Source organism: Pristiophorus japonicus, chromosome 14 (genome assembly GCF_044704955.1).
Source record: "Pristiophorus japonicus isolate sPriJap1 chromosome 14, sPriJap1.hap1, whole genome shotgun sequence".
NCBI classification, from domain to species: domain Eukaryota; kingdom Metazoa; phylum Chordata; class Chondrichthyes; family Pristiophoridae; genus Pristiophorus; species Pristiophorus japonicus.
This window is the reverse complement of record NC_091990.1, coordinates 113,283,970-113,300,106: the sequence shown is the minus strand read 5'-3', so window position 1 is coordinate 113,300,106 and position 16,137 is coordinate 113,283,970. Positions and strand designations below refer to the sequence as shown.

General features: G+C 48.4%; 1 protein-coding gene across 1 annotated transcript in view; it reads left to right on the top strand.

The window, feature by feature from the left end:
* The window catches only part of kiaa1549la (KIAA1549-like a), a 542,422-nt gene that overhangs the window by 486,842 nt on the left and 39,443 nt on the right, over positions 1-16,137 (top strand). Inside the window, exon 17 of the mRNA XM_070898600.1 lies at positions 15,112-15,462. Within this exon, the coding sequence (XP_070754701.1) occupies positions 15,112-15,462 (351 nt within the window). The remainder of the gene's footprint in view (positions 1-15,111; positions 15,463-16,137) is intronic.

Here is a 16,137-nt window from a genome sequence, read left to right as displayed (position 1 = left end):
TATCGGTGGCGTCCTGGTATATGAACTGTATATGTGCTCCACATGAACTCGCTGAACTTCAGCTTCCAGCGATTTCCCCCAGTGTTCATTTGGCCTCGTAGGGCTTACATCAGGCCCGTCCTCCTCGTACATCAACCTGACTGCAGGCTTCCTGCACATATGCGCCAAGTGACCGCTGACGTTGCAGTTTCTGCAGGTATATTGCTGATACCTACAAGCTCTGGCTGGGTGTTTGCCTCCACACCCCCAACATGAGCTGGAGGCCCCGTTGTTGGAAACAAAAGGTCCATTACCAGTCGATCGTCTCCGACTGTCTCTGTAACTGTCCTTAAGCGTACCATTAACAGGTGTTGATGGCGCATTGTCCATTGCGATGTCATGAATCGCCGTTCAGCTGGTCATTGTCTCTGTTGAATTCCCCCTTTGAGTTCGACTACATGCTGGGGCATGTCCGATTGCCCTTGTCTGCCTAGAGAACTGTGTGCCGCGTTAACAATGTTGACTCCCTGGTTGTTTGCCACATTTGAGCCAAGGTTTTTGTCATACATCATTCTGGTCTCTTCCTCCCCTGAGATGAATGTCTGGGCTATCAGAGCCGCCGCTTCCATGTCAAGTTTTTGGTCTCAATCAGTTTCCTGAAAACCCCAGCGTGCCCGATGCCCTCAATAAAAAAGTCTCGCAGCATCTCCGCTCTGCATGGATCTGTGAACTTACATAGGCTCGCCAGTCGCCGGAGATCTGCCACGAAGTCAGGAACGCTTTGCCCTTCTCGTCGCCGGTGCATGTAAAACCGGTGTCTCACCATGTGCATGCTGCTCGCCGGTTTAAGGTGTTCCCCGATCAACTTACTGAGCTCTTTGAACGTCTTGTCCGCCGGCTTCTCTGGCGCTCGAAGGTCCTTCATCAGGGAGTACGTTCTGGATCCACAAACCGTCAGGATATGAGCCCTGCGTTTGTTGGCTGAATCCTGTCCCAACCATTCCTTAGTGACAAAACTTTGCTGTAGTCTCTCAGTAAAGTCGTCCCAATCATCATCAACACAGTACCTCTCTTCTGTGGCCATGCTCGCGTGGTTTAAATCCCAGTTTCTCGTCGCCAATGATATGTCCTTACTATACAGTATAAATGCACACGAGGCCCATACTTGAGAGAAAGTCACTCTGTGACCAGTTACCTTTATTACCAAGACCTCAAGTGTTGAAGGTGGGTGGAGCTTCCCCTTTTATACCTGAAAGTCCAGGTTAGGAGTGTCTCCCACAAGTTCAGCCCCTTGTGGTCAATGTTCTCAAGGTGAACAATTTAGGTCAGCTTATATATGGGTTACAATGACAGTTGAATACATGACAATCCCCACATCCCTTGACTCCCCTAAAGCCCAAAAATCTATCGATCTCAGCCTTGAATATACTCAGCGATTCAGCATCCACAGCCCTCTGGTGTAGAAGATTCACAGTCCTTTGTGTAAAGAAATTCCTCTTCATCTCTACCCCAGAGAGCAGTGGAGGCTGGGTCATTGAATATATTTAAGTTGGAGATAGATGATTTTTGAAAGATAAGGAAGGCAAGGTTTATGGGGAGAGGGCAGGGAAGTGGAGTTGAGACCAGGATTGGATCAGCCATGATCTTACTGAATGGTGGAGCAGGCTCACGGGCCAGATGGCCTACTCCTGCTCATATTTCTTATGTTCTTATGTTCTCAATCCTAAAGTATCCTGAGATTGTGACCCCTAGTTCTAGACTTTCCAGCCAGGCGAAACACCCTCTCAGCAGCTACAAGAGCATTCCGCAAGTAACAATTGTAAACACCTCAAACCATTTGAAAATCTATCCACGTTGATTTGGATTCCGTGATGTTGGACTGAATATATTATTCACTGCAAGCCAGTATTTCATGAAGTGTGAAATATAGACTAGCTCTGTTACAAATTATTAAAATGTTATCCAGAATCACTCAGGTTGTGGAGGCAAAGACTATGTGGATAGATTTTCAATTGGTTTAAATGGTTTCAATTGTCACCTGTGGAAAGTACAACAGGAATGCTCTATTGAAAGAAAGACTTACGTCTCTTACACGTGCATGTAATAATTTGTCTACTACGTCCCAAAGCACCTCATGGGCAATGGAATGCTTTGAAGAGCAGTCAACGTTTGCTATGTCAACAAAAGTGACAGCCATTTTGCGCACAGCAAGATCCCACAAGCCGCAATGAGGTGATCTATCAGTTGAGCTATTCATTGGAGGAGACGTGTCAGCCAGGACATTGGGAAAACTCCCAATTTTAAAAAAGGAAGAAAGATTATAAACTTGGATTTATATCGCGCCTTTCACGACCACCAGACATCCGAAAGCGCTTTACAGACAATGAAGTACTTTTGGAGTGTAGTCACTATTGCAATGTGGGAAACACGGCAGTCAACTTGCACACGGCAAGCTTCTACAAACAGCAATGTGATAATTACCCTCTGTTGTTAATGATATGGTAGAATTCTTTATTAAAATGGAGAGAGACACAGATAATTCAGAGACTAGGGTCCTGAAACTTAAGGAAAGGTAACTTCGATGGTATGAGATGTGAATTGGCTAGAATAGACTGGCGTGAAGGATTGACGGTAGATAGGCAATGGCAAACATTTAAAAATTACATGGATGAACTTCAACAATTGTACATCCCTGTCTGGAGTAAAAATAAAAAGGGGAAGGTGGCTCAATCGTGGCTAACAAGGGAAATTAAGGATAGTGTTAAATCCAAGGAAGAGGTATATAAATTGGCCAGAAAAAGAAGCAAACTTGAGGACTGGGAGAAATTTAGAATTCAGCAGAGGAGGACAAAGAGTTTAATTAGGAGGGGAAAAATAGAGTATGAGAGGAAGCTTGCTGGGAACATAAAAACTGACTACAAAAGCTTCTATAGATATGTGAAGAGAAAAAGATTAGTGAAGACAAATGTAGGTTCCTTGCAGTCAGATTCAGGTGAATTTATAATGGGGAACAAAGAAATGGTAGACCAGTTGAACAAATACTTTGGTTCTGTCTTTACGAAGGAAGACACAATTAACCTTCCGGAAATATTAGGGGACCGAGGGTCTAGAGAGAAGGAGGAACTGAAGGAAATCCTTATTCGGCGGGAAATTGTGTTAGGAAAATTGAAGGTCGATAAATCCCCGGGGCCTGACAGTCTGCATCCCAGAGTACTTAACAAAGTGGCCCTAGAAATAGTGGATGCATTGGTGATCATTTTCTAACAGTCTATCAACTCTGGATGAGTTCCGATGGACTGGAGGGTAGCTAATATAACATCACGTTTTAAAAAAGGAGGGAGAGAGAAAACGGGTAATTATAAACCGGTTAGCCTGACATCAGTAGTGGGGAAAATGTTGGAATCAATTATTAAAGATGAAATAGCAGCGCATTTGGAAAGCAGTGACAGAATCGGTCCAAGTCAGCATGGATTTATGAAAGGTAAATCATGCTTGACAAATCTTCTAGAATTTTTTAAGGATGTAACTAGTAGAGTGGACAATGGGGAACCAGTGGATGTGGTGTATTTGGACTTTCAAAAGGCTTTTGACAAGGTCCCACACAAGAGATTGGTGTGCAAAATTAAAGCATATGGCATTGGGGGTAATGTACTGACGTGGATAGAGAACTGGTTGGCAGATAGCAAGCAGAGACTCGGGATAAACGGATCCTTTTCGGAATGGCAGGCAGTGACTCGTGGGGTGCTGCAGGGCTCAGTGCTGGGACCCCAGCTTTTTACAATATACATCAATGATTTAGATGAAGGAATTACATAGAAAATAGGTGCAGGAGTAGGCCATTCGGCCCTACGAGCCTGCACCACCATTCAATAAGATCATGGCTGATCATTCAACCTCAGGACCCCTTTCCTGCTTTCTCTCCATACCCCTTGATGCCTTTAGCATTGGGGGTCATATCTAACTCTCTTTTGAATATATCTAACGAACTGGCCTCAACAACTTTGTGGTAGAGAATTCCACAGGTTCACAATTCTCTGGGTGAAGAAGTTTCTCCTCATCTTGGTCCTAAATGGCTTACCCCTTGTCCTTAGACTGTGACCCCTGGTTCTGGACTTCCCCAACATCGGGAACATTCTTCCTGCATCTAACCTGTCCAGTCCCGTCAGAATTTTATATGCTTCCATGAGATCCCCTCTCATTCTTCTAAATTCCAGTCAATATAAGCCTAGTCGATCCAGTCTTTCTTCATGTCAGTCCAGCCATCCCGGGAATCAGTCTGGTGAACCTTCGCTGCACTCCCTCAATAGCAAGAACATCCTTCCTCAGGTTAGGAGACCAAAATGGAACACAATACTCAAGGTGAGGCCTCACCAAGGCCCTGTACAACTGTAGTAACACCTCCCTGCTCCTGTACTCAAATCCCCTCGCTATGAAGGCCAACATACCATTTGCTTTCTTAACCGCCTGCTGTACCTGCATGCCAACCTTCAATGACTGATGTACCAGGACACCTAGGTCTCATTGCACCTCCCCTTTTCCTAATCTGTCACCATTCAGATAATAATCTGCCTTCGTGTTTTTGCCTAGACAGTGCATCATTGTCCATAACTGGGATTGATTTCACGCACATAATTTGTAGGTAACTATCCTCAACTCAGTGCATTTTGCTGGAGAAATCACCCTGCTGTTACCGGGAGACGTTGCTGTAGTTTCGGTCGTGAACTCTGTTTGCAGCAGTTCGTCGAGACCCTTTTTAAATAGACTCTGTAGACTGTTTGCTGTTTACATGGCTTGCTTTTGTTGAGTACTGGTGCAATTGTCCCGATTCCAGAACTTCCCAGATTCTGAGAATCCGGAAAGTTCCGGAATTGGGACGATCGGTGGCAGGGTTGTCTGGAACCCGGAAAACGTGCCGGAATCCGGAACCCGACGACCCTGCCGATCTCGGGCCTCGCTCCACCCGACGACGACCTCCCCGGCAGGGCCGGACGGCCCAAACAGCTCCTCGGCAGGAATTACCCCAGCCCACCCCCCTTTCGGATGTTCCGAAATCCGGAAATACCCGAACCTGGGCTCGGGTGTTTCCGGATTCGTGACGTCAGAAAAAAAAAATCGAAAGTTCGCAAAAAGGCCCAGAATCCAGAATGGCCTCGGTCGCGAGGATTCTGGGTTTGAGTAGCTGCACCTGTATATAGACTGTTTAGTGTTGGTCCTGCTGCAAGTCCCACCCCACCTTCAACTCACTGGCTGACACCGTGGTGTCACTAGGCTGACGTTTAGAGAGAATGGAAAATGGGAGGCCAGGAGGGCAGTGGCAGAGTCGAGTAGCGAAATGACTAAGATGTGGATCAAGGTTAATAAAATACAAAGAGTAACTGTAAGATGCAGAGACAAACATACAAGGGGCAGGATGAACATACAGGAGTACTAAATGTAAGAATATGGAGTAAGAATGAGGAGACCTCATTGAGGTGTACAAAATATTGAGGGGCCTGGACAGAGTGGATAGCAAGGGTCTATTTCCATTGGTGGAGGGGTCTATTACGAGGGGGCATAGTTTTAAGGTGGTTAGTGGAAGGTTTAGAGGGGATTTGAGTGGGGGGCTTCTTTACGCAGAGGGTTGTGGGGATCTGGAACTCGCTGCCTGGAAGAGTGGTGGATGCAGAAACCCTCACCACTTTTAAAAGATGGTTGGATGGGCACTTAAAGTGCTGTAATCTTCAGGGTTACAGACATAGAGCTGGTAATTGGGATTAGACTGGATGACCTTTTGCTGGACGGTGCAGATATAATGGTGAGTGGTGCAGGGAATCGAATACGACCAGGGTGAGCTCCTGGACTATTTTCAATCACCTGGATGGGTCGGAGAGGAATTTTTGCCAGATTTTTTTTCCCCAATTGGCCTGGGTTTTTATCTGATTTTTGCCTCTCCCAGGAGAACACATGGCTCCGGTTGGGGTGGAGTGCAGAATGTTTCAGTATAAGGGGTGTTGGAGTGGTGTGAGGTGGACTGGTTGGGCCGGGTGCTCTTTGCCTTTCCGTCATTGTCCATAGGTTTAAATTGAATGTAATATCTCCAAGTTTGCAGAAGACACTAAGCTGGGTGGCAGTGTGAGCTGTGAGGAGAATGCTAAGAGGCTGCATGGTGACTTGGACAGGTTAGGTGAGTGGGCAAATGCATGGCAGATGCAGTATAACGTGGATAAATGTGAGGTAAATTGTGGCAAAAACACGAAGACAGAATATTATCTGAATTGCGGCAGATTAGGAAAAGAGGAGGTGCAACGAGACCTGGGTGTCATGGTACATCAGTCATTGAAAGTTGACATGCAGGTACAGCAGGCGGTGAAGAAGGCAAATGATATGTTGGCCTTCATAGCTAGGGGATTTGAGTATATGAGCAGGGAGGTCTCACTGCAGTTGTACAAGGCCTTGGTGAGGCCTCACCTGGAATATTGTGTTCAGTTTTGGTTTCCTAATCTGAGAAAGGATGTTCTTGCTATTGAAGGAGTGCAGCGAAGGTTCACCAGAATGATTCCTGGGATGGCAGGACTGACATATGAGGAGAGACTGGATCGACAGGGCCTGTATTCACTGGAGTTTAGAAGGATGAGAGGGGATCTCATAGAAACATATAAAATTCTGACGGGACTGGACAGGGTAGATGCAGGAAGAATGTTCCCGATGTTGGGGAAGTGCAGAACCTGGGGACACAGTCCAAGGATAAGGGGTAAGCCATTTAGGACTGAGATGAGGAGAAACTTCTTCACTCATTGGGGCCAAGTTTCGGCCTGAGTTGCTCCTGTTTTTTTGGAGCAACTGGTTTAGAATGGAGTATCTTAGAAATTGCAATTCTCGGCATTAAGTTTGCTCCAGTTCTCGTCAGTTATAACAGTTTCAGTTTGGAACAGATTTTTTTTTTAAAGGGGTCGTGTCCGGCCACTTACGCCCGTTTTGAAAGTTTAGGCAGTGAAAACTTACTCCAAACTAACTTAGAATGGAGTAAGTGTAGATTTTTGAACGCTCAGAAAAACCTTGTCTACACTTAGAAAATCAGGCGTAGGTTACAAATCAGGCGTAGGGAATGGGGGGGGGGGGTGTTTAAAGGGAAGTTTACAAACATTAAACACTTCAGTTTTACAAAAAGAGCAATCATCAATAATAAATGATAAATCCATCAATAAATCAACCAATAAATCAATCAAACAAAATTAATAAAAAATAAATGTTTTTAAAAAAAATCAATAAATAAAACATTTTCTACTTACTGACTGCAGCACCGGGAGCCCTCCAACAGCGTGCTGGGACTTCCCCCCCCCCCCCCGCCCCGTGTCTCTTTGTCAGTGTCTCTATTTCTCTGTCTGTCTGTGTGTGTCTCTCTCACTCTCTGTCTGTCAGTGTCTGTGTTTCTGACGGTTGGAGGGGATTGGGAGGAAGGGGGAGAGGAGGAGGGGGAGGGGGAGGGGGGAGAGAGAGGGAGGGGGAGGGAGGAGAGAGGGGGGGAGGTGGGGGGAGGAGGAGGGGGGTAGGAGGAGGAGGGGGAGAGAAGGGAGGGAGGGAAGGGGGGAGAGAAGGGAGGGAGGGGAGGGGGGAAAGTGGGGGGGGGAGAGAAGGGAGGGGGGGGAGAGAAGGGAGGGTGGGGAGGGGAGGGAGGGGGGGTGAGAGAAGGGAGGGTGGGGAGAGGAGGGAGGAGGGTGAGAGAAGGGAGGGTGGGGAGGGGAGGGGGGGAGAGAAGGGAGGGAGGGGAGGGGAGGGGGGGGAGGTCGGGAGCGGAGGTCGGTCGGGGGGATGAGGGAGGGAGTAGAGGTCGGTCGGAGGAGGTGGGGGGAAGGTCGGGAGCGGAGGTCGGTCAAGGGGGGAGGTCGGGAGCAGAGGTCGGTCGGAGGAGGCGGGGGGAGGTTGGGAGCAGAGGTTGGTCGGAGGGAGTGGTTGAGGTCGGGAGCGGAGGTCGCGGGGGGCGGGGAAGGTCGGGAGCGGAGGTCGGGGTCGGGCAGGGGGTGGGGTCTGGTCGGGAGCGGAGGTCAGTCTGGGGGAAGTTCGGGAGCGGAGGTCAGTGGGGGGGGTGGTGAGCGTTGGGAGTGGAGATCGGGAGCGGAGGTCGGGAGCGGAGGAAGCGGAGGTCAGGAGCGAGGGGGCGGGGGGGGGGGGAGCAGTCCGGTGCGGGGGGGTGGGGGGTGAGCAGGAGTCGAGTCGAGTCGGGTCGGGTCCCGGTCCGGAGGAAGCAGGAGCTGGGCGTGGGAGGCAGCCTTATCGACGCAGCCCCAGTGAGGCCATTCGGCCAGGGCTAGGGGCTGTGTGCTTCGGACCCCTCCCACACAGTTTTGGGCACCTGGAGCTACTGCACATGTGCACCCACTGTAGCGCGCCTGTGCAGAGGTCCCGGCACTGTTTTCAGCGCAGGGACCTGGCTCCGCCCCCCCACAGCTTGTGCTGCGCTGCGCCCAGCTCCAGAGGGACTGCAGGGAGCCGGAGAATAGATAAGTTTTTTTTAGGGGCACTTCGTGGCGAGAAAAACGGGCATCCAGGTCGGGGCTGCGCCGTTCTAGGCGCGGCCCGAAACTTGGGCCCAGAGAGTTGTTAACCTGTGGAATTCTCTACCGCAGAAAGTTGTTGATGCCAGCTCATTGGATATATTCAAGATGGCGTTAGATATGGCCCTTACGGCTAAAGGGATCAAGGGGCATGGAGAGAAAGCAGGAAAGGGGTACTGAGGTGAATGATCAGCCATGATCTTATTGAATGGTGGTGTAGGCTTGAAGGGCCGAATGGCCTACTCCTGCACCTATTTTCTATGTTTCTCTGTTTCTATGTTTTTTAGTGGTGTTGGTTGAGGGATGAATCTGTTTTTGTTATGTTGATTGAGGGATGAATATTGGCCCCAGCACACCGGGGATAACTCCCTTGCGCTTCTTCGAAATAGTGTGCAAATTGGCTGCCACATTTCCTACATTACAATATTGGCTACACTTCAAAAACCAATACTTCAGAAACAAGGGGCAATACGATTGACTCCCTTCTTAATTACAAGTGCTTATAGTTAAGGTGGAAATATACAGATTCTTGAACTATAGGGAAGTCAAGTGTTATGGGGAGCGGGCAGGGAAGTGTTGAGGCCAAGATCTGATCTGCCATGATCTTATTGACTGTTGGAGCAGGCTCAAGGGGTCACATGGCCTACTCCTGCTCCTATTTCTTATGTTCTTATGTTTCTCTTGCAACTCCCTGATCCAATGAACAATATAAAACTTTTTGTGCAGACAGTCAAACGAGAACTCATGGAACCTGTGCTGCACATGATTTAGAATGGCAGAACATAAAAACACCAGTAATGAAAATCACGGCAAAATAATAACATGATACAAAATCAGAAGCCCTCAATTGTGTTTGAATCTTTAACTACCTGTGTTATAACTCCCTAGGTAGCAAGAGATGTGTAGTGAGTGTTCTTATTGAACTTCTGGGAGCAGAGGGGAAACTATTAATAGTTAAGGATTATGACTCCCACAACTACCTTGACTACACTTCCTCCCACCCCACTTCCTGTTTCTCCATCTCCGTCGCATCTGTTCTGATGATGCCACCTTTCATACTGGTGCTTCCGATATGTCTATATATTTCAACCGAGGATTCCCCTCTACTGTGGTTGACATGGCCCTCGACCATGTCCATCCCATTTCCCGCACTTCTGCTCTCACTCCTTCCCATTCCTCCCGGGACCACGATAGGATTCTCTTGCCCTCAACTTCCAGCCCATCAACTTCCATCATTTCTGCCATCTGCAACCATAAAACACATCTTCCCCTCCCCTTTCAGCATTCCAAAGGGACTGTTCCCTCTGCAACACCCTCGTCCACTCCTCAATCACCCCCAACACACCCACCCCTTCTCAAGGCACCTTCCCATGCAAACACAGCAGGGGGGGGGGGGCAAAATTCAGCTCCCTAATAAGGCCCGTTACCGCCCGTTTGCTGCGGCAATGCAGCGGAGTTGAGCGGCCGCCGAGTTCTGGTCGAATGGCCGCCGCAAGCTAAATTCAGCAGCGGGGTTTTTCTGGCAGTCCCCACTTCTGCCCTGCCGCTATCGCGCAGCCGTGAGTGCGTCATTAGTGTGCGCACCGCCGGGACCCCCCCACATCCTGCAAAATTTAGCCATAAAAATCTCATTGTCGCCGAGCTGTGCCCCCGACAGCTTTTTCTGTCGGTGCCCCTTTGATTCCCTGTCAGCCTTGACTGCACGGCGGCCAGTAAAAGCAAGGGCCCAAAGCCCCGGCCGCCATTTTATTTCTTTTGCCAGAAGGTGCCTCCTGATTCGGCCGGGCCACCAACAGGCAGCCTGGCACCCCCTCTTGGGTGCCAGACCACTGGCCCAGCTGAAACCCTCCCTGGTGGTCCAGTGTCCGATTACGACTGATGGCCGATTCTCTCCCCTTTAACCGAGGCAAGATACGTGGTGACGCAGATGCACAATGCCGTCACCTCCCGCTCCGCTGCTGAGTGACAGCGGTGGGGAATCTGTCCCACCTGCACTTCCGCCTCTCATCAGCACTTACCGGCGCACTTCTGCCCCCATTATTACCGACTTCCGGTCCGCTTGGAAAAAAGACAAAGAGCTGAATTTCCCGAAAGAGGGGGCCTCTTCTGAAACGGCGGTAAAAACTCAAAAAACAGTAGGTGCGCCAGCTTTTCAGCGGGACTGAATTCGACCCCAGGAGATGCAACACCTGCCCTTTCACCTCCTCCCTTCCCACCGTCCAGGGCCCCAAACACTCCTTCCGGGCGAAACAACGATTTACGTGTACTTCTTGCAATATAGTATACTGTATTCACTGCTCACGATTGAGGTCTCCTCTACATTGGGGGTCCTAGCACTGACCTCGGGGCCGAGCCACAATCACGGTGGGGGTGTTGTTCCAGGGCTGGAGGGGGGCCAGGCAGATCCATGACCCTGGGGAGGCCCAGGCTGATGGTGGCGGACCTTGGGATGTTGGGAGGAAGCAATCATTAGAACATAAGAAATAGGAGCAGGCGTTGGCCATTTGGCCCCTCGAGCCTGCTCCGCCATGCAATATGATCATGGCTGATCTGATCTTGGCCTCAACTCCACTTTCCTGCCTGTTCCCCATAACCCTTGCTCCTCCCGGCCCAAAGGATTGCTCCCCGTAGGCTGAGGATACCTCGTTGCAGCCACTGGGAATCCCAAGCACCAGGATCCCCGGCCAGCTGCAGTAAAACCTGCAAAGCCAGTTAAAGTAGAGCCTTCTGGCCTCATTATAATATGTACATACCTCCTGGCAGTCTGTTGGCAGACCACTCCTCCCTTTCACTCCCCCCCCCCCCCCCAACCCCGCCTCCCCCCACCCCTCTCCACACCTCCAACCCACCCACTCTTACCTCAGAACATTCTGGCCTGGATGTGTGAAATAGGAAACAGTTCTTTCCCCAGCTCTGACATCCTTCACCATGATGAACATAAACATTAATGAAACCTCTGAGGCATAAAGCCACATTGCCTGCTCAATAAGATATTGCCATTGTATTACTTTTGTTCCATCTCTTTCATAAAGTGAAATGTCTGTCAGATTGCATTTTTATTAGCTAGCACTATATTTAGAGTATTTTGCAGCAGTGAGTGTCAATTGTTCGTTCGGTACCAAACTTTGCTCTTCCTTTGTGTTTCTTCCTTTAGAAGAATAATTTAGAATTTCAGTTTGTGACTCGTTTTTCGCTTATCTATTATCGTCCTTTGTCAGTTGTGGCTCAGTGGGTAGTCCTCTCGCCCCGATCAGGTAGTGCATTCCAGATCCTCATGCTGTCTCTGGTTCTTTTGCCAATCAATGTTAACAGCAGATAAACATCAACATAGACTTAAACAAAAAGAGTAAATGCTCGAAATACTCAGCAGGTCAGACAGCATCTGTGGCGAGGGAAACAGAATTAACGTTTCAGGCGATGACCTTTTGTCAGAACAGGAAGAAGTTAGCGATATAACAGTTTTAAGCATGTACAGAGGCAGGGAAAGGGAAGTGATGGAGGGAAAGAACAATGGGGGAAGGTCTCGAATGGAGCATAAATGCCAGCATGGACTGGTTGGGCCGAATGGCCTGTTTCTGTATCCTATGTAATCCTATGTCTGTGATAGGGTGGAAGGCAAGAGTGATTTAAATGACAAAAGGGATGATGGTATGAGACAACAGTAGGTTGGACAAGTAAAGAAACAAATGATAATATCGGAGTGCTGTGAATGGTAATAGAAGAGCATTTACCAGCACCCGCTGCCCAGAAACTTTGGCCCCAAGTTTCGTCCCGCGGCGAAAACGGCGCACCTCCGAGCTTGGCGCCTGTTTTTCGCGCCGAAAACTGCGCCTAAAAAAAAGTCCAATATTCTCGAGCTCCTTGGAGCTCGATGTCTGTTTGGCGCGGCGCGCTCTTTGCAGCAGGGGGCGGAGCCTAACACTCGCGCCGATTTTCTAAGTAGCAGGGGCAGGTATAATTTAAATTAGCCTTCGTGGTGCCGGCAACCCTGCGCGTGCGCGTTGGAGCGTGCGCGCACACGCAGTCTCACACAAACATTGGCACATTTTTTTAAATACTGCAGAAAAAGTGAAGATTTGTTTCTTGGACCCCTGCAAAGGCTTGTAATTTAATTTTTTTTGATACTTCTGTGTGTGAGGGAGTGCTTTTAGCAGCACTGCTGAATAAATCACCTGCTGAAATCAGTGAGTTCAGCTTTTCACTGCTAAACTTGCAGAACCGGTGCTGCATTGGTGCATGCAAATTAAGAACTGTGTTTGGAGAAATGAGTGCCAATTCAACTTTGCAATAATACGTGGTGTTGACAATGCAGCACCCATTCTGCAAATTTAAATATAAAAAACTGTCGATGTGGCTGCCTCTCCCTGTCCAAATGGCCTCAGTCCCCCTCACAGCTCGAAGGCTGCTGCTGTATCTTCGGCTGCCGGCCAGCCACTGACGCCGCCCCTAAAGCGTGGCCGAATGGCCTCAAGAACCTTAATGAGCTGCGTGTGTCCTGCGTTGATTCTTCGGCTGCCGGCCAGCCACTGACGCCGCTGCTATCTCATGGCCGAATGGCCTCGGGTCCGTCCGGTGCTGCTTCTTCGCGGCCAGCCACGAAGAGAATGAAGGCCTGCCTCAAGCACTACAGCTCAGCTCGAAGCTTGCTGCCACTGTCGTCGAGACACTGACACCACACCGCTGCCTGTCTCCAACATGAAAGGCCTGCCTGAAGCACTTTCACACAGGTAGGAAGATGGTTTATTTAATCTTTTCTTTGCTTATAAATTTTTATTCAGGTTGGATTTATTTGTATAATATTTGTATAAGTATAACTAAGGATTGATTGTAGAATTTAATGACTTCCCTTCCCCCCCCTCCCCCCCACCTCGTTCCCTACGCCTAATTTGTAACCTACGCCTGATTTTCTAAAGTGTAGACAAGGTTTTTTCGAGCGTACAAAAATCTTCACTTACTCCATTCTAAGTTAGTTTGGAGTAAGTTTTCACTCACGAAACTTTGAAATCAGGCGTAAGTGGCCGGACACGCCCCCTTTTGAAAAAAAAATTCTGTTCCAAAGTGAAACTGTTCTAACTGACTAGAACTGGAGCAAACTAAATGTCGAGAATTCCGATTTCTAAGATACTCCGTTCTACACCAGTTGCTCCTAAAAATCAGGAGCAAATCATGTGGAAACTTGGGGCCATAGACCTGATGGTTCAAGAGGCTTGTTCCTGCGATTCTATAATTGACCTCAGGAGTTTACAAGCACCATCAGTGACCTGAATTTGCCTATTAATACAACATTGCCAGGTTAGCATTTAACTCTCATCAACGTGCTCCAGACACCAGGCCACAAGAGGGCGAGCTTCTACGGAGATATGCTGCAGACGGATGAAAAGCCTGTCACAACTTATTCACCCATTGATATACCTCCTATGGCCTTCTGTCTTTCTATTCTCAAATTGCCAACAATAACAACTTGAATTTATATAGCACCTTTAAAGTAGTAAAACGTCCCAAGGTGCTTGACAGGAATGTTACCAAACAAAATTTGACACCGAGCCACATAAGGACATATTAGGGCAGATGACCAAAAGCTTGGTCAAAGTTGTAACATCGAACATAGGCCATTTAACCCCTCGAGCCTCCTCCGTCATGGCTGATCTGCGACCTAATCCCATATACCCACCTTTGCCCCATCTCTCTTAATACCTTTGGTCAACAGAAAGCTATCTCAGATTTAAAATTAACAATTGATCCAGCCTCAATTGCTATTTGCAGAAGAGAGTTCCAAACTTCTACCGCCCTTTGTGTGTAGAAGTGTTTCCTAATTTCACTCCTGAAAGGACAGGCTCTAATTTTTAGACTATGCTCCCTGGTCCTAGACTCCCCAACCAGCGGAAATAGTTTCTCTCTACCTACCCTATCTGTTCCCCTTAATATCTTGAAAACTTCGATCAGATCAAGGCTTAACCTTCTAAATTCTAGGGAATACAACCAACCCTAGTTTGTGTAATCTCTCCTCATAACTTAACCCTTGAAGTCCATGTATCATTCTGATAAACCTATTCTGCATTCACTCCAAGGCCAAAATATCCTTCCTAAGGTGTGGTGCCCAGAACTGCTCAGAGTACTCCAGGTGTGGTCTAACCAGGGCTTTGTACAGCTGTAGCATGACTTCTACACCCTTGTATTCTAGTCCTCTAGATATAAATACAGCATTCCATTAGCCTTTTTAATTATTTTCTGTACTTGTTCATGACAGGTAAGTTTTAAGGAGCATCTTGAAGGAGGAAAGAGAGGTAGAGAGGCGGAGAGGTTTAGGGAGAGAAGTCCAGAGCTTGGGGCTTTGGCAGCTGAATGCACGGCCACCGATGGTGGGGAGATTTAAATCGGGGTTGCTCAAGAGGGCAGAATTAGAGGAATGCAGACATCTCAGGGGGAGTTGGGGAGGGGTTGTGGGACTGGAAGAGATTATAGAGATAGGGAGTGGCAAGGCCATGGAGGGATTTGTAAACAAGGATGAGAAACTATCCCTCATTGGAGATAAAGATATTGACAACCTAGCTGACTTTTTCTTTCTTTCTCTCTCTCATTGCCTTTTTTTTAATAAAAAAAGACGGAACCGGAACTGATAGAAGAAACAAACGTGGATCGGATCGCAGAACCTCGGACAGCCGCCCGCCCCAGACAGGCTAAAGGTCACTCGGAGTCCTCGACCCTCAGCTCCCAGCCTTCCATCGACGAGGTCCGACAGCACATGCATCAGCTCCTGGAGGAAGCTTTCAGCCTGGCCTCCGCTGGGCGCGTCACCCACGGCCGGCACCAGGTGCACTACGCCACGGGTCAACCACTGCCCTACACGGAGCTGGTGACCAGCGCCCCAGGGACCATGAGCAGGTCGAGGACTGGACTCCAGTGGGTTCCTGCATACGGGCAGGACATGTGCCAGTATAGTTTGCCCAGGCCGGTGAGTACAACACCTTTTATTTAAATGGGGACAGGTTACAGAATGCTGCGGTACAAAGGGACCTGGGGGTCCTGTACATGAAACACAAAAAGTTAGCATGCAGGAGCAGCAAGTAATTAGGAAGGCAAATGGAATCTTGGCCTTTATTACAAGGGGGATGAAGTATAAAAGCAGAGAAGTCTTGCTACAACTGTACAGGACATTGGTGAGGCCACACCCTGGAGTACTGCATACAGTTTTGGTCTCCGTATTTAAAGCAGGATATACTTGCATTGGAAGCAGTTCAGAGAAGGTTCACGAGGTTGATTCTTCAGATGAAAGGGTTATCTTATGAGGAAAGGTTGAGCAAATTGGGCCTATACTTAGAACAATGAGAGGTGATCTTATTGAAATGTATAAGATTCTTATGGGCCTTGACAGGGTAGATGCAGGGAGGATGTTTCTCCTCGTGGGGGAATCGAGAACTAGGGGGCATAGTTTCAGAATAAAGAGTCGCCCATTTAAAACGGAGATGAAGAAAAAAAATTTCTCTCAGAGGGTCGTGAATCTGTGGAATTTTCTACCCCAGAGAGCTGTGGAGGCTGGGTCATTGAATATATTTAAGGTGGAAATAGACAGATTTTTGAACAATAAATGGGTCAAGGGTCATGGGGAATGGGCAGGGAAGTGGAGTTG